Source organism: Triplophysa dalaica, chromosome 17, assembly GCF_015846415.1.
Source record: "Triplophysa dalaica isolate WHDGS20190420 chromosome 17, ASM1584641v1, whole genome shotgun sequence".
Lineage (NCBI taxonomy): Eukaryota > Metazoa > Chordata > Actinopteri > Cypriniformes > Nemacheilidae > Triplophysa > Triplophysa dalaica.
Window position 1 is genome coordinate 15475275 of NC_079558.1, and position 24019 is coordinate 15499293.

At 36.9% G+C, this 24019-nt stretch overlaps 4 protein-coding genes across 4 annotated transcripts; 2 read left to right on the forward strand and 2 right to left on the reverse strand.

Annotated features, from left to right (window-relative positions):
- Positions 1-56: 56 nt before the first annotated feature.
- On the reverse strand, positions 57-4802 carry g6pc3 (glucose-6-phosphatase catalytic subunit 3). Its single transcript, XM_056770665.1, has 6 exons — positions 4269-4802; positions 3523-3629; positions 3293-3383; positions 2695-2813; positions 2361-2502; positions 57-1216 (listed from the first exon to the last, which is right to left on the reverse strand). The coding sequence occupies exons 1-6, from the start codon at positions 4484-4486 to the stop codon at positions 874-876; spliced, it is 1020 nt and encodes a 339-aa protein (XP_056626643.1). The 5' UTR covers positions 4487-4802; the 3' UTR covers positions 57-873.
- Positions 4803-6913: 2111 nt separating this feature from the next.
- Positions 6914-14745, forward strand: lsm12b (LSM12 homolog b). The gene is made up of 5 exons (XM_056771978.1): positions 6914-7266; positions 8441-8574; positions 8758-8867; positions 12455-12581; positions 14086-14745. The coding sequence occupies exons 1-5, from the start codon at positions 7140-7142 to the stop codon at positions 14176-14178; spliced, it is 591 nt and encodes a 196-aa protein (XP_056627956.1). The 5' UTR covers positions 6914-7139; the 3' UTR covers positions 14179-14745.
- Positions 14746-16724: 1979 nt separating this feature from the next.
- LOC130439364 (slit homolog 2 protein) lies at positions 16725-18079 on the forward strand. Its single transcript, XM_056771964.1, has 2 exons — positions 16725-17248; positions 17326-18079. The coding sequence occupies exons 1-2, from the start codon at positions 16976-16978 to the stop codon at positions 18073-18075; spliced, it is 1023 nt and encodes a 340-aa protein (XP_056627942.1). The 5' UTR covers positions 16725-16975; the 3' UTR covers positions 18076-18079.
- A 680-nt stretch (positions 18080-18759) lies between these two features.
- Positions 18760-23744, reverse strand: tmem101 (transmembrane protein 101). Its single transcript, XM_056771519.1, has 4 exons — positions 23380-23744; positions 22799-22979; positions 21267-21413; positions 18760-19642 (listed from the first exon to the last, which is right to left on the reverse strand). Exons 1-4 carry the CDS (start codon positions 23508-23510, stop codon positions 19334-19336), a joined length of 768 nt encoding a protein of 255 aa, XP_056627497.1. The 5' UTR covers positions 23511-23744; the 3' UTR covers positions 18760-19333.
- Positions 23745-24019: the final 275 nt, after the last annotated feature.

Genomic DNA, 24019 nt, shown 5'->3' on the forward strand with positions numbered 1-24019 from the left:
ACGTCACAAACATTTTTTTTTTTTGATACTTTAATATTACAATTTATGTGTGCAGTTTATACAGAACCGCTGTCATGTATGAGAATAAAAGAAACATAACTTTTTCTTAAATAGAATTTTAAGATAAATATTTAACCTAGCCACATACAGTACCTCATCCCATGGAGCTGTGGACATAAATGATACATCAAATGTGTAATATTACTTTCTAATGGATCAGAAAAGTCAGGAAAATCAAATAAAATTGCATTGAAATTCCTCAGCCTCATCTGGATACATGAACATATTGTACAGTAGGAAACTTGCCTGGAAATCTTTCAGAACACTTTAGCGATAACTTGGAAAATACTGAGATGTCAGGCCAGGAACATTGACTTGTTTTGCCGAATTATTTTGCTATTGCTAAAGTAAATAAAAACACCTTTAATACAAGACCGTTTAAAGAACTCTAAAAAGACTACATAAACTGAGCAACCGAAGTAGAACAAGATCCATCGATCTACAAAGAACCTGTCAAGTTATAGAAGAAAATGTTTGGGTCACACAGAAAAAATGTGCAATTCTATTTTTTCAAGCAAATTAAATAACAATTATATAAAAGACCAAAATTATGTTTTTAAATAGATGATAGACAAAATGGGTATATAACAGCCTTTATATACCGCAGTGTACTTGCTGTATATAGTGGCACAGAAAAATCTTCAATGTATTCATGCACTGGAGTAATTACCTGTATTATCTGCGTGTTTATAAATAAGACTTCTTAAATTACTGATGTTTTAGCGCTTGGTTCTTTCCGTGTTACGCATTTGGCATTGATGTCTGGTTTAAGGACACCAGAAATGTCTCTGACATTCGTCAAAATTTTCCTTTTCAGTCTTTCTTGGGTTTGGCTGTTAGGAGATGCACAAATCCTGGGATTAATACCATGACCACCTGTGGCACAAGAGTGTATTTGAGGAAGAACAGGGAGTAGAAGAGCAGAGGAGGAAACGTGGGTAGCTGGAAACTGTTGACATAGTGGAGGGCCAGTGATGAGAGAGCCAGACAAAGAGTCCTGGGTACCCAAGGAAGAGTCCAACCACCTGGCTTCCAAAACTGTGCAAGTCCAAGACCTAACAGAGCCCCAGTATCACGGGTTAGAGAGGAAAAGGGTGCTGTATCCATTCGAACCCATTCTGAGTGAGAACACCACCTCTTAGCCAGCACAATAGACCTGCGGGAAAAGAAATGTATTTTTAGGATGCAATGTAATAAAACGTAACATCTGTTATGGCCAAAAACACCTTAACTCAAAGAGCCAAAAATATGTGTATTGTTTATCATTTCTTGTGCAGTTGGCTCATGCTTTTATCCACCAATGTACACATTTCTTTTTTACTCATGGTGTTGTTTTTAGGGTATGTCCCCTAAGGGACCTGTTCTCAAACCGGGGACTGTGGCCCCCTGGGGGGCCATAAAATGGATCCAGGGGCGCACAGATTTTGTGCCCTTTTATGAAATATAGACATTTAGCATAGATTTAATGCAATCAAACATAAAATAAAATCACCAACCAAAAGAATTGATGTCCCAGCATTGTATAACTGAACATATTTTTGGTCAAATTAAGATTCTATGTTAAAATTTAATTATAAGTCTTTATTTTGGGGGCCGCATGCGATGCATTCTACACAAAGGGGGCCATATAACGGTAACGTTTGAGAATTACTTCCCTAAGGCATGTGGAACTTTTCGTATGAGGCAGTGCTCCACTGAAAGTATTGTTATGGATTTAGCATGTCGTGCCCCTTGTAGCCACGACTAAGATCCTGCTTAAACCTGGTTTAACATCAGTTCTAGGTGATCTCTACTTTAGTTGTTAAGTGTACGTTGAGACACACTGCTGTTTTAATATATATGTATGGGGTCTTCCTAATTTTTTGACACACATAGTTTAAGACCTGCTTTGATTGTTGTTATGACTCATTTGTTAAATGATACTATAGGCAAGTCGGTGTGAACATGTCACAAGTGCTTTGCTAGCCATAAATGTGATTTCTGCGATAATGTCTTACTTACAGCAGTGGACAGGGCACATGTTCAGCACAGTATTGAATGTCTTATTGATTTTAGATATAGTTCATACATAATACAGTTATGGGACAAATTCTATTGTGACATTATTTAATGGCCCAGAACGATATGCCAGCTGCGTCTGTGTTTTAAAGCAGGCAAGAAGGCATCTAGGTATAATATGTCTATGATTACAACTGTATCACCATCCAGGAACAGAGCTGCCAATTTCATAATGTCATTATGAAATACAATCTCCTCTCTTGATGCGTTTATTAATTACTTGCGATATAGAGCATACTCACCAAGACAGATCAATTCCAATGCTCTGCAAAGCAGAGTGCAGCAGAAGAGCCCCAAAGAGAAGAGCCATGCTGTAGCCCAAGAAGAACAGAAGAGGGCGACCTTCAGGCACAGATCGGTTCAGACAAACCCCCAGCATCACCCCTGTAAAACAGGAAATTAAACCACCAGATCTGAGTTGTCTAAACCTATTTGCAAACAAAATGACTTGTTCATTCAAGCTTTATGGTGCTTTAGCTGTCTTTTAAGTTAGACAACGAACATATGAGCAATAATTCTATTGTGATTTGTGTGTAATAGCCTAAGCTTCATGAATTGTTACGATAAAGCTCTGACCTGTCAGAAGACCTGCGATGACTTGGTGAGGGAAGTGAGCCAGGATAAATATCCGGGAAAGACCTACACATCCCAACAAAACTGCATAAAACAAGTACGGCACTGCAGCTAACACCTTACTGTAAGAGAAAAAATATTTAAATGAGGCGTATACACATACAGTGGAATTCTTAAAAGGGAAATTCTCAAAAATGAAAATTCTGTCATCATTTACTCACCCTCTCATTATTTAAAACCTGTATGACTGCAGAACACAAGAGAAGATATTTTGAACAATGCTGGTAATCCATTGACTTGCATTGGTTTTGTGTACATACAATGCAAGTAAATGGGTACCGACATTGTTTGTTTACCAACATTCTTCAAAATGTCTTCTAAGAAAGTCATGCAGGTTTGAAATGACGAGAGGGGAAGTTAATGATGACAGAATTTCTATTTTTGCTTCTATTTAAATCACTAGATATACTCCTTTAATTTGAATTCTTTAACTGAATTCTATAAACAATTTGAGTGAAAATGATTAAAGTATTTTTTTTAATTATAAACATTTGGTACAGTGTGTCCAATAGAGCATGACAGGTCTCCCCTAAAGACTGACCTGCCTGTGCGTGCATGAAAGAATACAGCCAAAGAGGACACAATCACCCACCAGACAGCACCAGTGACCATAGCGTGACCTGAGGGACTGCCTGTTAGAGATGGAAGATAAATTGTCACCTGGTCATTTAATATCTTGACATCAGTAAACTGTTCACCAAGCAGGGGGTTTGGTAAAGACAATCTAGAGTAAATGGAATATATATGGGACATAATATTTAGCTGGTTCACCTGGGCCAGTTTCACAAGTGGATATGAACTGCTGGACATTCAGTGGGTTTTCAGAAAACAAGCCCGATTGTCTTATCCACCAGTAGGGCCTCTCCCCAAATAGGATCCTAAATTAATGTCAGTGAAGTAAGTACATTATTAGTTAATGTTGTATATGCATTAATGATGCATAATCTTACAAAGATTTTGATAATCATGTAAACGCCAAATTGTAATACTTTTGTTTAGACAAAGGTTGTGAATTATTATTACCACCACATTCTTAATTACCCTATTTTCATGTTTCTACTACATGAAAGGGATACTTCACCCAAAAATGAAAATTCTGTCATCATTTTCTCACCTTCGAGTTGTTCCAAATGTGTATACATTTCTTTAATGATGAACACAGAGAAATATATGTGGAAGAATGCTTATAAGCAAACAGATCTCAACCCCCCTTGACTCCCTTAGTAGGAAAAAACAATGGTAGTCAAAAGTGCCCCATAACTATTTGCTGTCCTACATTCTTCAAAACGTCTTTATTTGTGTTCAACAGAAAAAAAAGATAAATTCATTGTTCCTACTATGGGAGTCAATGGGTGTTGAGATCTGTTTGGTTACGAGCGTTCTTCCAAATATATTTCTCTGTGTTCATCAGAACAAAGACATGTATGCACATTTGGAACAACTCGAAGGTGAGTAAATGATGACAGAACTTTCATTTTTGGGTGTAGAATCCCTTTCACCTGCAAATCATTTCTTACCATTTAAGGACTAAATTCAGCCATTCTGATAAAGCTGCCACCCAGATGACAGCGATGCCAGTCCGCCGATGTACATAAAACGCAACTGGAAATAACAGGAGAACTGCAGCTTTGGGGTCTCCCATATGGGAAGAAACAAGCCAAAAATCTTCAAATCGTTTCGTTCTCAGCTGAAGAGCCTCAGCCATCAACACGCCTTGGTGGTATATGATCTCCATATTACGAATACGGTTGTCGATGGATATAAGGTTATGCTGGATAATAAAAAAGCAGGTGTCCACAAATAGAGGGTATCAGGTTCTCCCAGACAGTTGTTTATAATTACTTACTTGTTTCCATAGTAATCAACTTTTGTCACCTTATATTTTTAACTTAGAATATAATCGAGAAATTCGAGAAACCAACAGACGAATAGTCTGTTAAGTGATGAATTATAGCAATGATTTAACGTTTGAGAAACTGACTCAAAATGAATGCAAAGATGCTTCTTTTCTGTCCAGTTGGCTGATCTCTCATCTGTTTCTACCGCATTACTACTTTACGGATACCGCGATGGGACAGACTTCACTAAAACTACTGATGTGGACGGGGCTTCGTTTGTCGTAGTCGAGTGGCGCCACCTACAGTTTTGAAGACTTTGTTTATTAGATGTAAGAATTTATATGTGAATTTGAAAAGTGTTTTTCACTATATATAATGAGATATTATATATACAGTATATAATGAGATAATATTTATCATGCTGATACAAATACAACTTTAATAATTAAAGAGAAACATGTAATGCAAAGCAAAGAGCCATTGCAACGTGCATTTATGTATATCAAATGTAAACATATATATTATTATTAAATAAAACATTTAGCAGACATTATTGTTTTGATTTTTTTAATTGATTCTATGTTGTAAATAAATAGAAAAATCATAAACTTTACTCATGAAAGGTTTGTGTACTGTAAAAGGCTTTTAAAAAATTAGGAAAGAAACAAAAATAAATGTATCGGTTGAAATAATGGAGATACTAATGTATTTCTTAGTACTTTCACTAAATTCTAAACAAGAAGTATTACATGTTGTGTAAATTACCTTATTCACATCTTTATGATTTAAGCCTGAATTTCTTAGTATTTTTGTCTTTCAGAGTCAGGGCCTGCACTATAAGGTGGGTGGGTGTTTAACAGGAATGGCCCTTCTCATGAAATGCCCAAAATACACATCAAACGTGAAACAAACATTATTGCACGTCGTGTAAATTAACTCATTCGTGTGTTTATGATTTAACATTTACGCATATGCCTTGACTTATATTGCATTATCCTATACATGTGTTTCTAAGCAGTGTTGGGTAAGTTACTCTGAAAAAGTAATTAATTACTAGTTACTCATTACATATTCAATAGTGTAATTAGATTACTGTCCAAATTACTCTGTCCAAAAAGTATTTAGTTACTCATTACTAATTACTTTCTATATCCTACATCGACCTTGATTAGTTAAGTGATTCAAGGATAGACATGAAACGGCTTATTTAATTCATTCAAATAAATATTATTATTAACTGACCAAAGTATTACAAATGTGAGCACAGATTTTAAAGTACGACTTTGAATTTTGATGTCAATTACACTATTGCACACGCATATATTTCACAAAGTATTTAGTTTAAGTACATCAAAAGTAACTGTAATTAAATTACAGAAAACATATGAGTAATCCCTTACTTTACTTTTTCAAGGGAAAAGTAATTAAAATACAGTAACTCATTTCTTAGTATCTAGTTACACCCAACACTGTTTCTAAGTATGTAAAATCCCCTGCAATTGAACCCCTGACCTTGCCGTTGTTTGGGCACAACTCTTACCACTGAGCTAAAGGAAAACTAAGATTGTAAGCCTGAATTTCTTAGTATTTTTGTCTTTCAGAGTCAGGACCTGCACTGTAAGGTGGGTGGGTGGGAATGGCCCTATTCATGAAATGCCAAAAATGAACAGTATCAAATCAAACACAGATAATTGCACGTGTGTATGATTTAACATTTACACATTTTGACAGATGCTTTGACTTACATTTACATTTTAGGCATTTGGCAGATGCTTTTATCCAAAGCGACTTACATTGCTTTATCCTATACATTTTACATAGGTATTTGCAATCCCCTGGGATCGAACCCACAACCAATGCTTTTACCACTGAGCTACAGGAAAGCTAGACTTCCATTGCATTATCCTATACATGAAAATGACAATCCTTTATGGTATTTTATATTATAAATATAAATAATACAAAGACCATAGCTTTTTGCTGTGTCACACAATAGGTATATTTCTCTGTCAACTACCCATATTCAAATGAATAAAATAGTGCCATCTAATGGATTCCAATTAATAACAGGTACAGTGAATGTATATTTCACGAATTTTTAAGTATCAAAAGACATTCAGTTTTTATACTCCACGTATGTCGACGTTATTGAATCGTGTTTAAAATGTAAACGTTATAACGTTTTAATGGCGAAAAAGCCCTTTCACTAGTATGTGTTAATGGGGTAGATTTGAAGGACTGTATTGGCTGCGCCGTTGACGTAGCGCAGCAGCGGACGAATGCGGCCAATGCGCGGTCTTGGTTTTTTGTCTGTGAATGTCACTACAGTGCTAGATTCAGCGATGGCTTTCTCGAATGAGTTGCGGTAAACGTTAGAAAGTTATGAAAATAACTACGGTTTAGTAGTATATTGCGGAGTGCAAAATAGACAGATGGTGCAATAAAAACATTATTTAGCTTCCTGTCACCTGACGCGCCTCTGTGTCGTAGCAGTCACGCCGTCGCGTGCGTTTGCGTAAAGCTGGTGCTCCGGTTTCCCTGGCGGAGAAGATGGCGGCTCCTGGACCGGGGGAGTATTTTAGTGTCGGGAACCATGTCTCTTGCCTCACCTGTTTAGGCCAACGATTGCAGGGAGAGGTGGTGGCTTTCGACTACCCGTCCAAGATGTTGACTCTAAGTATCCTTTATTCTTGCGGGGACGTGTGTAAATCGCCGGCCTCGCGTGAGCGGAACCGAAATATGTCAAACTGGAACTCGCCGCGAGCGTGTTTATGTGTGTGCTAGTGGCTTCATTCAGCGCATATTCTTTCTTTATTAACATGTTCTGTTGAGGTTTGACGCTACACAATGTTTGTCATTTAGGGTCACCTGTGGTGAATGTATTTATACATGGAAAATGTGCTGTGTGTGGTTAGTGTGTTGCTTAGCATGTCCTCGCGACCGAGAGCATTAGCCTGTGCGCTAAGCTAACGACTTTACAGTAAATGGTAGACCTCGTAAGGGCACATTACACGCTGTATGAACGATTCCTCTCCCCTATTTTATGAAATATACGGGTTGTAACAACAGCGGGAAGGTACCAGGACGACAAGTCCCACATAATCGTGAGGATGCTACGTAGTATGTTGATTGGTCATTAAGGAATAGTTAGCAGTCTAGCTGTACAAATCAATACAGTTTTGAGATTTAAAGTTCTAATTTATCTTGTTGTATTTGTACGCACATGCAGGAGATTATGTAAAGGCTTAGTTTTGCTTCATTCAAGAGAATGATCACTGACTGCTCTCCTTTCACCTTACTGTATTTCAGTAGCCTAGTTACTTTACAGTCATTTTGTTAGCAAAATTCTCTTTTCATAAAGTTATTTGCCTGATGCTTTTTCTGGCTCTGTTATCCCATGAGTGTCAACACTCCTTGACCACAATCCTTGGCATGGAATGACAATGTAGTAAAGCGTCAACGGTTTAGTATGGGATTGTGTTTAAGGTGTCTACAAATGAATGAAGACACGAGAGCAGACTGCTGTTCACAACATGCAGCTGACCTACATGACACTTCAGAATAGGGAAATTATTTGTTGAAGTTTGTGTCTCGCAATGTATGTTTGCAGTCATGCATTTTTGCAGCCAGTTATTTAATTTTGCCCTCTGCTTGCCTTAAACGCAACACTCTAATATATTTGTTAATGCTTTTTAATACAACTCTGTTAGTAGAACAGTTGTAGGTTAATTATATAACAGTAGCTTAAAGTATTGGGTTAGAGAAGAGACCCGAATAGACTTAGTAAGAAAAAGTGAGAAATTTGTTCTCTTGGATGTCTGTGTACCATTTGTCCTTAACCCTTTTCCCAGAATGCCCTTCCTCCAGTGGTAAGCCCAACCTCAGTGATGTCATCCTGATTAACTTAGCCTATGTTTCAGACGTGGATATAATTAATGATCGCACTGAGACTCCACCTCCTCTAGCATCCTTGAATGTTAGCAAGGTAAGTTCATCTGCAATTCCTTTAGCTTCAAATGAGATTGCAATGTGACAACACTGTGTTGTTTTTAAATTCCTCACTTAAAAAGTGTTCATTCACGAATTGAGTAAAAAAAACATGTATTTTCTTGCATTTTGAAGAAATGTCAGAGAGGACTATTATATTTTGTCTCCTTTTTTATCAAAGCTTGCCAGCCGGGCGAGGACGGAAAAAGAAGATAAATTATCCCAAGCCTATGCAATCAGTGCTGGGGTGTCTGTTGAGGGCCAGCAACTATTCCAGACTATACACAAAACGTAAGTTGATTTGACATGCAGTGCAAACACTTCAGTGATTTAAACAAGGTTTCTTTTAAAACGCACACATGTGCTGATTGTAAGGTGTATGTGCTTGTGTAGAGTTTATTTTGGATTTGCTATATGCTTTACTTCAAACATTTTTACTTTTCTGCACAACAGTGACCTGGGTGTCACCGGAGCATTTTGGTTTGTTATGTGGTCTTTGGTGGTCCTGTCATTATACATCACCATCCATCTCAAGGGATGGCACAAAATAATTGAATCTTTCCATGTTATTTCTGGCCACTTCCTCATCTTCCCAGTTGAATTGTAAAACTTGAAGGATGCAAAGCATCATAGCTAAGAAAAAGTATGCTGCTATGTGTTGACCATGTCAGCTAAATACCTCAAACTTAACATTTACTCACCACGTTTACTCTTGAATTCAGCTCCTGATTCGCCATCTAAATTCAGCATTGCTAACTTCAGTAATTCAGTAATGCTACAAGGATATTTGGCTCATATTGAGTTTGGAGACTTGCTCTGATCAGAATTCCAGATCATTTAATCCGTTAACTAGAGAGCTGCTGTAGGCTCGTACAGTTGTTTTTCAACCAATTTAACAGATGCAAGATAAAGAACCATCCATTTACGAATCATATGGCACACTCACTTAAACTGATAACTAAAGTAATGTTCAGAGTGTTTCATGGCTTAAAATGAGGCGGAGGTGGTCCCATCCGGGTCTTGTACACATAAGTGTAGGCCCACTGTACCTTTAAGTGGCTTAAAGGGATAGTTCACTCAAAAGTGAAAATTCTGTCATCATTTGCTCGCCCTCGGGTTGATTTGAACCTGTATAAATTGATTTGTTCTGTTAAAGACAAAGAAAGATATTTGTTAGAATGTAAGCAATTTTCAGTTCTATGACATCATCCACTACCATAGTAGGAAAAAATATTGTATTTATTTGTTCTGTTGAATACAAAGTGAGATATTTTGAAGAATTTAGGAATACAAATAGTTCTGGGGAACCTTTGACTATGATTTAAATTTTCTTACTTGGCAGTCAATGATGTCACTGAATTGAAAATTGCTAACATTCTTTCAAATATCAAATATACATGTATGAAATGACATGAGGGTGAGTAAATTATGACGAATTTTCTTTTTGGATGAACTATCACTTTAACCAAACACGTTACAAACAACATATAAAAGTTTAAAAAATAGATAAAACTACATTTATTAGGTTATATAAAACATTTAATTTATTTAACCAAACAGAAAGTAGTTTAAAATGAAAGATAAGATTTTATAATTTGAATGTGATAAGACTGCTTATTTAGTTAGACTGGTTAATTCAAAGCTCATTCACATTCTGCGTCCTCTTGTGGTTCACTGAGCTTTGAATGATTCACTAATCTCTTATATTCTGTTTAAACTAATTGGTTCAAAGGATTCATTCGTTTGCAAGCTTTGCTGATCACAATGTGTTCGTTCATACTGGCGAACTTGCCAAGTGTTTTAAAGTATAACGCTGAATCAACAAGCCAGCTGCACAGCTTAAACATTACAAATATTTATCACACATTCATTTAAGGAACATTTTCAAGAAATTAAAAGGAATTTGATTAAAAAAAGTTTTTTTTTACCCAAATAGCAAAGAAATACAGATAAACAACTCCTGATTTAACGCTTTAGGAGGAAATTAAACTGCAACTCTTCACCGCCTCACTGTGCTGATATGAAACAGTGCCTGCATTGTGGAGTAATTCTGCAACTGCAGTTACAAATGACAGACAATATATAGTGTCCACAGTGTTTTTGTTGTAAAGATATCCGACACAATTTTGGCGAGAGTCAGAGATGGCACGGAATTGGAAAAACCCTGATGTAAATGTTTATGACTATATACCTCTTCATTTTATTTGTTTATTTTGATAAACTTAATAAAAAAATATTTTAGTTCATAAACAAAATTTTACTCTTCATGCTGTTAAAGCTACCACGGACAATTTGTAGATATTCCCCTGACACCAAAGAGTGATGGTTCTAGGGATGTGTGCGACTAATCGTCAAGTTTAAACGGGACAGCTCCTACTAGTCGACATTGAAAAAAAACAGTAAATGATGTATTGTATTTTAAATGACTTTCATTTTAATGTTTCGTTTAAAAACCTTTGAAATAAAATACTAAAACGAAAGGTTTGAAACGCAAACTGTCATATGATAGTGGCATAATAATAATTTCACTTGAGCCATTCATAAACATTTAGCCGACTTTCATCATATAGCATAATGCTTGCATTTCCTAAACAAGAACATGTAAAATAATATTAACATTATAATCACATGCAGACTGGAGTGTTTACCCTATGTATTTTCTATAAATTAGCTCATATGGGCAATATGCTTTATTTGAGGCTTTTCATTTTTTCTGCGCAAGGTCAAATGCATTCTGTAGCGTGATCTGTACTTTTTGTCCATTGCTTTCTATTCGCTTTTGTGTTTACACACATGTTCCTTTGCTTTATAAGTAATAGCCTACATTACATAATGTTTTTATCTTGTTTGTTGATGGGCTATAGGCCTACGCTAATTATTACTTTGTCTACTTAAATTTGCAACATGTTTTACAACATCATTTAAATAAACAAAAAAACGACGTTAAACACTTTTAATGAATTGTTGTTAAATATCTTAAGTTTCATGATTTCAGTGTAATAGACACAGTTTTACTAAAATGTAATTTAAAAGTTCAGTTCAAAGTTCAGTCAAATTAGAATCCGAGAAAAACAAATGTATTTTGTATAGGCTACATATTTTAAGCCCAGGAACAGACCAGCCAAAGCAAACAAATGCTCATCGTGTCACTTCTCGCAGCGGCTAGTCAGGGTCCAGTCAGGGTTGGCGCATCAGCAAATGCAGAAATATTAATGATCATAACTTGAGTAAAGTGGAACACGTATGCCTGTTGTAGCTACATTTAAGATTGTAGGCTATCAATCAAACTGTTCATATTCAATATTTAGTGTTTAAAATATATTACATAGGCCCTACGCAAAGTTTTTGGAAAACCTTCTTGCCAATCTTGGTTTCAGACTAGTCGACAACACGGTTACAAAACTTTAATTTAAACTACTGTCAAATTAGTCGTAGCACGCATCCCTAGACAGTTCACCCGAAGTTTTCCAGCTAGCTAATATACCTGCAGAAGTTCTTAAGCATGTTGTGTGCATATGATCAATTTAGTGGAGCTCAGTGTGTTTTGGAGCAGGCTTGTTACAAACGTCCATGATTTTAATGCTTTGTCCTATTGTGATTTGAATGAACGACTGTAGGTATCAGGAGTCAAATTTCAATCTTATTATCCAAGACTGGTTAAAACATGTACATGGCTTTAAAATGAGTAGAATTTCTGCTTTAGGCTGCTAAAATAGTTTTAAAAGTGCATGACAATGCAATTACAGATGTGCACACTACCAGATTGGCACGCTCTATAATCTGTTACCACCTGTTGTAGGCTAGAATAGCATTAAGGTTGTTTCATGTGGTGTTGCTTTCTTGGGTTTATGTTGTTTGATCTCTTTGTTTTTTTCTAGCATCAAAGATTGTAAATGGCAGGAGAAAAACATCATTGTGATGGATGACGTTGTAGTCTCACCACCATACCAGGTGGAGAACTGCAAAGGCAAAGAGGGAAGTGCTCTAAGTCATGTACGCAAAATTGTGAGTATCACAGAATCCATTTTAATTCCTTGATGTGGTCTTGGTTTCAGTTATACAGAATTGCTTGAGTGACATTCAGACTTTCATAAAATGTCAGCATTCGCCAGTAATTTCTGCACCACTAAGAAACCTAAACAGAATTGTAAAGCTTTTTCAAAGATGACTCCCTCCACCTTCCAGTGGCAAAGAAATAAATCAGATGTGGCATATTTCTGTTTAGCACATTCCATTGTGGGAATAGGATTATAGGATTATAAAATATGCAAATTTTCTTCAACATCTCCAGTGGACAGTGGACTGACAAGTTGTGCTTCAGCACTTCAGGTGACCAGAGTTCGAGTCCCTGCTCAGGTCCCTTGCAGGCTCCCATTCTCCTCTCTTATTCTGTAACTTCCTGTCTCTCTCTCTCTACAGTCCTATCACTGTAAAACTATATAAAAGCCAGAAACCAACGTGTGTTCTGTTTACCGATTGTTTTTTCTGCATTTGTAAAGGACTTTTTACCATGTTTTGCACAGATGTCTTTATCATGTATCATAGCAACCTAAACCAGTGTTTCCATTTTGTGAACTGTGGCGCTAGATTACATCACACGCTTATTAACATATTTGTGACATTATCCGATTATTGCCTATTAAAGCTGTTCTCATTGACATATTTTCTGTTGTCAGTTCTGTTTTATAACCAAGACACATCGTCTGATAAAATCACCAGAAACACCTTTAAGAGCAGAGATTTTGGCTATATTCTGTCACTATATTGTGTGTAATCTTGTGCTTATTTAGACGAACTGTGGTCGTGCTTGTATAAGTAAATGGTCAATAACAGTGACATGTTGTGGAAACGCTATTTTGGGCTTTTATTCAGAGTCAGATGTGACAGCCACTCTCCTTGCCACTCACTGCTCAGAGTAGATGCTAAGAGAGGTGGTCCTCGCACTCGCGGGGCAGGACTGACGACAGTTTACCACGTCTAGGTTTGTCGCTATCGCTATGTCGTTAAATCTAGGAAAAGAGTTGCAAATTGGCAACAGTGGCCAGAAAAATTTGAAATTAATGGGAAACAGCAAGATGACTATAGCAGAAATGCTGCTAAACTGTTTTTTTAATGGGTTCTTAAATTAGGCACATTTTCTAGTTGGAAGTTGTACTTGAAGTAATTTTCAGACTTTAAACTTTCCTAGATTAATGCAGTAGTTGTTATTGTAAGCTATTTTAGGACAACAGGTGCATCTCCACAAAAGGATATTGCACATTTTAATGCTCAAAATGTTTCCACTCGCATCAAAGACTCCAGTCATATCAGTGACCTAGAAAAGGTTCAATTCTACAATTTTCATGTCCAGATGCTACTTTGTCAAACAGTTTTCTTCTGGGAAATTTGTCGTCGCTAACAAATATTCCTATGATATGTTTTTTTTTTGTGTGCTACATTTATTTGCGTCATATCAGCCAGCCTGCAAAATGTCATCAAGAATGACTTGAGTGTCTGTCTGTTTTAACAGGTCGAGAAACATTTTAAAGATGCAGAAAGCCAGAAGTCGATGCCGCGTACACAAGCACAGCAAACACAGAAGGACTCGTCTTTATCCTCCTGAGTAGAGGGGTGTGGTTCACCTGGGGAGGGCACTACGGGCACCAAGGGCCTGTCAGCTGGTTGAAACCAGCACTCTACTCCCCCTCTGCGTCATAGTTTGAGGGTGGATGCACCATGGGCCAAGGGTCTGGAAGATCAACAAAAGAAACAAACAAAAACCTAAAAAAAAGAAAAGTAAAAATGTTTTAAGAAAAAGTGAGAGTGAAAAGACTTCATTCTAATTAGACTTTATAAAGATAATTTAAAACACCAACCATAGTTTCTTTGACTAACTTACAGTGTCTTATCCCCCCTCTGCCCCTTCATTCCCTTCAAGGTTTCATCTGAAATAGCTTTCCATATGTTCTTCACCATTACATCCTTCTTTCGCCTTCAATTCCATTTTGTCAAAAAAAGAAAAAACAACCAGTCAGAAATGCTTGTTAGCTTTATTTACTTATGCTTTTTTTCTTTTGGCTGTTTATGTTCTACAAATGTCTGTCTGTTCTGTATTTTAAACAAAATGTGACCTTCAGATACCACACATTACAAAGGACATTTTCTAAAATAAAACCTATTCTGACTGCAATATTGTCTTTTCAGTAGCTTTTTCTGAAATGTACAACTGATTATGAATGTGCTTGCAAAAGGGTTTAAAAAAGTTTTCACATCGTCACGGGTTAACTTTCAAAATGTACTGCGTCCTAATTCATTCGTAAAGCGTGCCGTTGACTCTTAATTAACATTAAAGATCCGATGAGCATATCCTTGATCAGCTTTCATGGCCGTTTACAATACTGTTTGCAGTACACAAACTGCCTGGCCACTAATTCGATTTACATTTCTTTTGTCTACGATTGCGTCATTATTGCTTATTACAGGGTATGAAGAAGTGTTTCATTCATGCCAATAAGTTCACTTTTTGGCAACCTGACCTTAACCCAGAAATGTTTTGACATTACATAAAACCGTTATTACAGAATGAGTGCCACAATGAATGCATACAAGAAGCAAAGCTAAAATATTGGGACAAAATAATTATATTTTTGGCCGGGCCGTGTCAATTTAGTAGTAGCACATAGCGTGCAAACCAAAAATAATAACGATGGTGATCAACGGTGCCTCATTATTTTGATTGAACAAACACAGAGATTTATTTAGAGATGAAAGGAATTCTTATTTTTTGCAAAAAAATGCAAAACCATTTTTTTCATAAACGGCAGACCAGAAAATAAAGAAACATCATAGTATACTACTATTTGGGAAGTGCACTCTTTAACATACTCTTTAAAAATAATATGAATATATTTATGGCCAAGTTTAAGCTTTTGGCGTTAAGGGATATCTAGGGGGAGTTTTTGTAAAGTGTTTGCTGTGATTGCCCCCCTTAGGTTTGATTTAATTCAAAGATATGAGATGGATGCGACACAATGGACGAAACGTTTTTTATTGGACAATTGGATAATGTTATTTGAAGTCCTCTCATGAAGTGATATTTTAGCCATCCTCCTAGCTGTTTTTGCCAAATCTTATTAAAGCCGAGGCCTTAATTATATCTATATAATTTTTATAAGTAAAAATATGCAACCCAATTTCAAAGTGTTCAAATGTATTTTAATAAGCAAAGATGTCACTTTTGTCCAAAGGATTAAGGTCAAAAGTGCAATTACAGTTTTTAAGTTTCAGTACAATATAGCAGCATATACTGTATATGCACAATAGTTACATTTTTCAAATGTTAGTACTTAGCAGTCAAAGAAACCTAACATTTGGATCATCATGTTTAAATCTTAGCATACCTGGTCTAAACCGATCCTGAGTGTTAATTACATGAACAGATTTGCAATAAAAGATTGAACACATCTTTAAACTAGGATTTGAATAACAGGCTCCCGACCTCTAACAATGGTGCCCAAAAGTGTTGATCGCTCATGAATAATTTGAGAAAGCAGTTGGATTTTACTGAAACTAATCCACAGGGTTCACACTGCTGTCACGTAGATACCAATTCTGAAGAGGACTGAGTGTGGTTAAGTGTCACTCTACACGTCCACTTCTAAATTGATGGATCCAATTCAATGAAATATTCATTGTGTTCCACATACTCTTATTTCTTGAGTGATGCAACCTGGATGGAATATAAATCAAGTCCGTGTCATGGGTCCATAAACTGAAAGAGTCGATGTGAGAGGCAAAGTTTCCTGGCGCAGTTTGCTTTCGATCCGAATCAAAACTGGATATGTTGTGTTTTAACAGTTAGACAAGTACTAAGGGCACAGGTGTGGTACATGAGTATTGAGTGGCTTTTTCCAGTTAAGGTCAATGGATTGTGTATACAGATGGCTATGCTAAGTAGGAGAAAACGCTCTGTACGTGAATGTGTGAGATTTCTTTTCTATGACATCACCGACCAGTTGTGTGGTAAGTACTATTCTACAGCAATTTGAGGAATTGGAGAGATCATTTCTATAACATTTATGTGTAAATGGGTGTATTTTGAAAATATTGATCTGTGCTTCTGTGCAGAAAAAGTTGACCAACCGAGTTTGCACTCTGATACAAAATGGGCAACACAAGCAAAATATTAACCGCATAAAAGGATTTCCCTCTTTATATAATTTAAATACCTTCATGGCAAGCCACAAATCCAGTACATCTCTACAGACGTGCATTTTTCCTCATGAATTCTAAAACCACTGACGTATCGGAAGCTATCCGTTTCTATACTAAGACAGACACAAGAAAACCAAAGGACTCTTGGATGATCTCTTACATTTTTGGTTTGTCTTTTCTGGAGCCTCTTTGAGATCAGGTCGAAGATGATCCGCATCATATTTTTGCCCATCACTTTTTCCGTTGTGGTGGCATCAAAGCTCTGCCCTCCTCAGTGTTTTTGTTATGAAGCGTCTGACCTAGTGAACTGTCGATCTCAAGGGTTCACTCACATTCCACACAGTATACCGCATGGTACATGGCTTCTGGATCTTAGTGGGAACAAATTGTCAGAGTTGAGGAGTACCTCCTTCACTGGGATATGGGCCCTTCGGGTTCTTCTGATTTCACAAAGCAGCATGCAAATGGTGCACTCTCAGGTATGTTGGTTTTGGAAAATGTTTTTTGTCTTGACATTTAAAGTGCAGAATATAAGTAGAATGTTTCGGTATTCCAGGCTCTCTCTTCTCTGACCTTTCTGGAAAAGTTGGACCTGTCTTACAATGAGCTCCGTGTCCTTCTCTCAGATTTCTCGGAGGGGTTGACGTCTCTTAAAGATCTCAGGCTTTCCCACAATGCCTTGGAGCATCTGGATACTCACTCCTTGGACGAACTAGAAAGTCTGGAGAAGTTAGATCTCAGTCACAACAACATTGATGTTATTGGCGTCGGCGTATTCCGTGGACTTACAATGTTAAAACACCTCAATCTGGCATGGAATCAGTTGATTGTACTCCAAGGAGGACTGCTCACCATGCAACTGGGACTTGGAGTTCTTCTACTGGATCACAACAATATCTCCAAGATTGAAGCAGAAGCGTTGGCTCCCCTACAGACCCTCACAATTCTGAACTTGGAAGCCAATCAGTTGAGGAGCCTTAAGTTTAAGACATTTTTGAACCTTAAGACCACCGGCACGCATTTGCAACTTTCAGAGAACCCCTGGATCTGTGACTGCGAACTGCATCGTGTCTTCAGTAAGATGTTACACGTTCGGCATCTCCACGTGGATGATTACTGGAATATCACGTGCCATGCACCTCAATTACTGGCCGGAGCATTTCTGGGTTTGATGGAAAGTCAGCTGTGTATAGCTGAAACAGCCACTGTCCTTGTCATAACAGGTACTGTGATGGTCACCGTGGTGGCTGCTATAATTATGGCAGAACGACAGAGAAAGAAGAAAACTATGAACCCGGAAAAGTAAAATTACTTGTAAAAGTTTTTTTATTATAATGGGTTCAAATGCATCCTATTGTCTTTTACCGTGTCGCACCGCAACTCATCTGGTTTTTCTACTATTCTTATTAAGTAGTTTTTTTTTCACCAAAAATTCAGTTTGACTCTGAAAGGTTGAAAATGCTGTTTCATATTGACTTTAAAGATTCAATCACATTCTTAATTCAAAGGTAGTATAAGAATAAAATTTGTTCCTTACCATTTTAACCCATAATTTGCAAGCAAGAGTATTGTACCATAGTTTGAATGATGTGGATTACTGACCCATGCATTGCAGAGGATATTTTTCAATGAAGTAGTTTTGGGTGTTCTGGTAGATATGTGCAGAATGACGCATGAAAGCCACAGAGAAGATTTGTTTACTTCTTGCAACAAAATACCTGATGCAAGACGAAATCTCTGGGATTTTGTAACTTTATATTTACTTTCACGGGATCTGGTACAGTATGTTGAGCATAATTGTTGAGCTTAAAATGATTTTCTAAAAACAATTAAAAAGCCTATTGTTGAACGCCTTTATCCAAATTTGTTTGATCTATGTGGAACCATACGGAAAACCTTTTAAAATGATTTTAGTGTAGATGTAACTTCTTCGCTTACATTTTTGTCAACAAGTGCACACCTATACGAGTACCGATTTGTACAAGTGATGGTAGTGTCATCCAAACCTATTTATTAATAATTTATTTGAAGGTACTGTGGACCAATTAAGGTAGTATTACGGTCATCCTGGTATACAATATATTCAGGACATGCCAAAATTCTATCGAAAACAATGATTGTTTTTAATTGACAATATTGTGAGTTTTATCCAAGCTGTATGTGGAATAAATGCATACTGCAAAAAAGCAGGTACATGGGGAAAAACACAGATACATCCCCACAACATCAAAACCAAAATATATCATTCAAGTTCAATAACATTTATAAGACTTTGGTAAGTATTAAAAGTTTAAATAATGCATAAAAACCACAAAATGAAATGTAAACAGTCTTTTAAAGACACTGTGTTTGCGATAAGAGATTCCAGAGGTGTATGAGTCACATTGCTGTGCAAGCTGATAATTGAAACCTCTTGTACACTTGAATACAAGTACTTAACCTCTGTCACTGTCTGGGCAATAAACTATTTATTATCATCGAATAATCCCCTGAGACAAATGCTGAACTGTGGTGCTTGTCCCAAGCACGGCCTGCACAAAACTGTCATGTTTATTCCCAGATGTTCAGCCATCTGTGGCTAGAATAAGCACTGCTCCAAAGATGCCGACATTCTGTCCGATGAGCTTCAACTGGTTCCAGAACTCCACTCGGCGGTTGTGGTGCCAATAGCCAATATTGCCATCGATGAATAGCACAACTAAAGGCAACAGAACTGCCAAGATCTGGGAGGCCACTCGTACATAATAGCCAGAGAGGTACGAGAGTGCTAGAACTCCAAACACAACAACTAGAAGCTGGATAGTGATCTCTCCACCAGGAATGTGGTCCAGGTAGGCCAGCCTGTCTTCCTTACTGTGCTGTAGTGTGTACACCTACAAAAAGACAGCACAACACTTAATGATTTAAAGAAATCACTCACAAAGTGTCTATCATTGGAATATTTAATCATTTAATATGAAGTAATGATTATGGACCATAATGCAGCTATTCTTCACTGGCATTTCACTAAATGAAACACCACTTTTATTCCGCAGTACATTGTAAAAAATAACAGAAGAAAAAATGTACAAGTACAATTTAATCTATAGATACGCATTGAGCAGTAGGGCTGCGAATCAATTTAAAAAAGAATCGATTTCAAAGGAGTTGACACCGCTAAGCTGATGTCATAGTTCAACTAAATCACATCAGTTTCTTGTCTAAAACAGTAAAGACTTCAGAAAACTGATGGATCAAGTCTAGAGCTGTGAAATTACATAAAATAGTCTGTGTGCATAAAAGCAAAAGCTTGTTTGCAGACAGCAGATATATAATTACATGAATCCACACATTTGACTTATTAAAAGTTTTTCTTTTCAGATGGACTTTAAACGGGCAGTCTTCTCTTACTCTCTACCTATGAACCCCGTGTGTGCGTTAGGAGAATTACATGTATGAAGCACAGTCTCGCAAGGTATTTATTTGGACAAATGTTCAAAGCTGTTAAAGCTTGACAAAACTTTTTCAACACATTCAATGAGAAGATTAATAAGGGCAATAGCAAAAAAACATGTGAGAATCTATAAATCAGTAATATGAAATAGAGCTACTTAGTACCTGATCTCAAGCGATCAGTCAATCATTTACACTAACAGAATATGCACAATCCTTACATATTTTTAATACAATTTTTTATTGTTATTACCGATCTGTCTATCCAAATGCCTCAAGTATTTTTGTTTACACAGCTAAATAACTTTAAAAAGAGGAAAAAATTTTTTCTTTGGAATTTTTTACTTATAGAAACATTAAACAATTAATAAATGTCAAAAGTGACATCTTAGAAAATAGTATTGCATTAAAAATGTGTACATCTTTTGATAATAAATCAAAATCTGTAGTAAAACTGTGAATCGAGCAGGAATCGAAAACAGCAGCAACGAATCGATTCTTTTGATTCCCGAAACCAGGAATTGAAATCGGTATTGACTCCAAAAAAATTGAATCGAACAGCTCTATTGAGCAGTTCCATTTAAATCTTCAATAAAATGGTCTGTGAGCAAAAAGCAAAACTCTATAAACCGGTAGTAATATTAGTTGAAGAATTAACAATAAAACTATAATAACAATGCCTGGCAAAACCAAACTTGGCTAGGGCAAGCTATCTTCTGTTTATACAGCATAAACACAGCATGTACTTAAATAGTTTGAAGTATGTTCTTAGTTCAGTTTCTGTAAAGTATTTATTTAAATAATCATAATTATATATTTCATTACACAATCTATACAAAACTACACGAACTTCCCTTAGGAGTAAAAAACTAGAAAAGTTTCATCATTAGGATTTCAATTTAATGTTCGGCTCAACATCAAAAATTCCCTAATCTGCGTAACTGTAGGAACCCTGACGAATGGTCAACAGAGACTTTTTCCTAAAAAACATGCTCATGTATAGCAAGGTCTGAACCATCTGGAAGACCAACCCCTTAACTCAAGTGGTAAAATAAAAAAACATACCATGCAGATCAAGTAGATCCCTAGGAAGACCTGTCCAGTGGACTGGAGTGAGCGTGTGCGAAGTTTCTGTCTGTAAACCTCTCCTGCTCCACTGGCCAATACCAGATAGCCTCCAATAATAGCCATTGCTCTGGAGTACATCCTCACCTACGGTGGTTATGAATAAAATAATGGATAATTTACATGAAAGCAATAATTCAATAAATGTATAACATAGTTTAATTATTAAAGAGTACATAACATGAGATCATGAAAATGACATTTCATGCAGTGTGTAATGTTACCCTGTTTAAATGTATGCAGCCTGCCAAGTTGTAAAAACAAAGTGAATGAATAACAGTTATTGGCTTGGAAAAAAAGGACTCGACTCTGAATCACGAAAACGAGTCGTCCCTAGTCCGATTCATGAACCGACGCGGATTTATATCACTACATATAACCCCCGCCTAAGTTTTGCTAGGACTGCCCACGAAAACTTCACTCTTCTTCTTCAAACACTGTAATTCGTGAACCTCATTCGCGGTAGACCATTCACAGCAGACTAGACCATCCGACCAATCAAATCAGACTTTGTTGGCGGAAAGGAGGGGATTAGACAGATGAACCGCGCAACGAATCATTTGAGTGTGATAGATCTGGATAGAAACATACATTGTTTCTTGTTTAATTCATTTTATTATTCTATTTCATTTATCACATTTATTACAATATTCTTCATATGTATTCATTCATTTATTTTATTATTCACTTCTATTCATATTATTTGCTCCTTACTTTCCTGTTGTTTAACCTCATTGGGAGTTGTATTGTGTCTTATACTGATATGAGTATCCATTGGTCTCCATCTCAAGGTCCATAATAATGTCATGAGACAATGTTTTGATACTGTAATCTTGAATGGTTAAAAACACATATTGAATCTGTTTCTAGTCAGACGAAGTTTGGCAGAGCTTGACTGAGCATCAACACACAACTGAGATTATTCAATATATCATTTGTCTGTCTATTTAACATCACTTCGTCTCCTGCCTGCTGTTCTTCCCTTCAGCTCTATATCTCCCTGTTGTTTGGGTTAAAGGATTGACTCACAACGGAGTTGATATCTCCAGGTGTAATATGTTCCTGACGGAGAGAGATCTAGTGAAACTGGACTCAAAGTTTGGATCTATAAGATCTACAAGCCATATCTCATAGTTGGATCTATCAAGTGTCAGTCAAGAAGAAAACGGATTTGCATGAGCAGGCAAAAGTGCCAAAACAGAAAAAATTATGATAATTATATATTTTCAAAATCACTGGGCCAGAAAGAGAGGTTTTCTTTTTAAAATTTGCCACACTGTACAGAATTTCCAACTGACATCCAGATGCCGACAGATGTGGACACCACACCTATTCTTTTTTGGAGCCTTGTTTGGTGCCAGCACTGACAGACGTTATACAACTTAAGCAGTATGAATGCATTCAACATTGGAGGTACTTTTTTCTTTTGGGACAGGAGCAAACAGCAACCAGATATTTTTTCAATGACCTACCTTTAACCAGTCACCATAATGGACCTGTCCACTGGCATAGGACACGTATGTGCTCAGGGCCAAGTGAATGGCAGAAACCAATGCAAACCATCTTCTCTTCACCCCAAATGACATGAAGCTGGCACACAACACCGCAGCTCCCAAGTCCGCATACAGGTAAGGCACCTGGATATCTGGCTTCCTAAGAAATGAGAAAAGAAGCTGCTTTTTCAGAGCTGAGCCACAGGTTTAGCCCATCTTACTGGATCATCCATAATGTTGATATTATGGGGTAGATTATAGCAAACGATGACAATTATATACAATAGAGTACAGTAAGTAGACAAACTGGAATACATACTGTAGAATACTTTAATATTGACCATAGTTAGATTAAAAAACACACTAGTATGTCAAGTTAGCAATTTCATACATAGTAAATACTATAGTATAATACCGCTTTTTCATGTGGGATACAACTATCATTTTCATAAGGGATATTATCAAGGAAAACGGATGTGCGAATGCGTTAATAATTCCCGTTACATGTGTTTTACAGTAGACTCAGCACATTATTGGCTTTATGTCTATCAGATACGTACCTTTTAACATCTGCCCGCTCCGCAAATAGCATAAGCATGCTGAAACTGTTCCAGAACCCGAATCGAGTCAAGATAAAAGCTCCAAACTGTGAGAGAAATCTCATCGCTTTTTTGCTGGTTGCAGCAGCCATGGCTGAGAATGGCGGAAGTGCTTCGTACTTCCAGGACCTTTGCTGCCTACTCGCCCCGGTTATGACTAGAAGGGATACAGATACCTACACTGGTCAGGCGCACTTCAATATCGCATCATTTTGGTCACGCTGACAACAGTTGACTAATATTTATTGTAGTATTTTAATGTAAGGTTTAGGGTTGGGGTAGGCGTTATCTAAGGAAATTTATTGTAATTATACGGCGAGATTTTGGACCACTTCCGGCTGTAGCTGTATCCCTTCTAGCAACAACCTACGTGTCCAAATGTGCGTGGACTTCTTGCTATGGGACACATAGAAGCATCCACTGGGGGCGCTAGGTGGCTCAATTGAGACTCTGAAGCGTTCTTTTTGTTACACAGGATGACATTCTGTACACCATGACGTATAATAGTTTATATAGGTCAATTTGTGTGCAATTATAACTGACAAATAACGTTAAAGTTGCACTATAAATCGTTATATAATGAATTTGGCATACAAGTTAC

Bases quoted from the DNA above. Each gene is read 5' to 3' on its own strand.
- g6pc3 (XM_056770665.1), bottom strand. From the start codon at position 4,486: ATGGAGATCATATACCACCAAGGCGTGTTGATGGCTGAGGCTCTTCAG. The intron at 3,384-3,522 runs GTGAACCAGCTA...CATCTCTAACAG, and splicing joins CACTTGTGAAACTGGCCCAG to GCAGTCCCTCAGGTCACGCT. The intron at 2,503-2,694 runs GTCAGAGCTTTA...CCTGTTTTACAG, and splicing joins CATCGCAGGTCTTCTGACAG to GGGTGATGCTGGGGGTTTGT.
- lsm12b (XM_056771978.1), top strand. From the start codon at position 7,140: ATGGCGGCTCCTGGACCGGGGGAGTATTTTAGTGTCGGGAACCATGTC. The intron at 7,267-8,440 runs GTATCCTTTATT...CCCTTTTCCCAG, and splicing joins GTCCAAGATGTTGACTCTAA to AATGCCCTTCCTCCAGTGGT. The intron at 8,868-12,454 runs GTAAGTTGATTT...GTTTTTTTCTAG, and splicing joins TTCCAGACTATACACAAAAC to CATCAAAGATTGTAAATGGC.
- LOC130439364 (XM_056771964.1), top strand. From the start codon at position 16,976: ATGATCCGCATCATATTTTTGCCCATCACTTTTTCCGTTGTGGTGGCA. The intron at 17,249-17,325 runs GTATGTTGGTTT...TCGGTATTCCAG, and splicing joins TGCAAATGGTGCACTCTCAG to GCTCTCTCTTCTCTGACCTT.
- tmem101 (XM_056771519.1), bottom strand. From the start codon at position 23,510: ATGGCTGCTGCAACCAGCAAAAAAGCGATGAGATTTCTCTCACAGTTT. The intron at 21,414-22,798 runs GTAGGTCATTGA...TAACCACCGTAG, and splicing joins ATTATGGTGACTGGTTAAAG to GTGAGGATGTACTCCAGAGC. The intron at 19,643-21,266 runs GTATGTTTTTTT...GTCTTTTTGTAG, and splicing joins GGATCTACTTGATCTGCATG to GTGTACACACTACAGCACAG.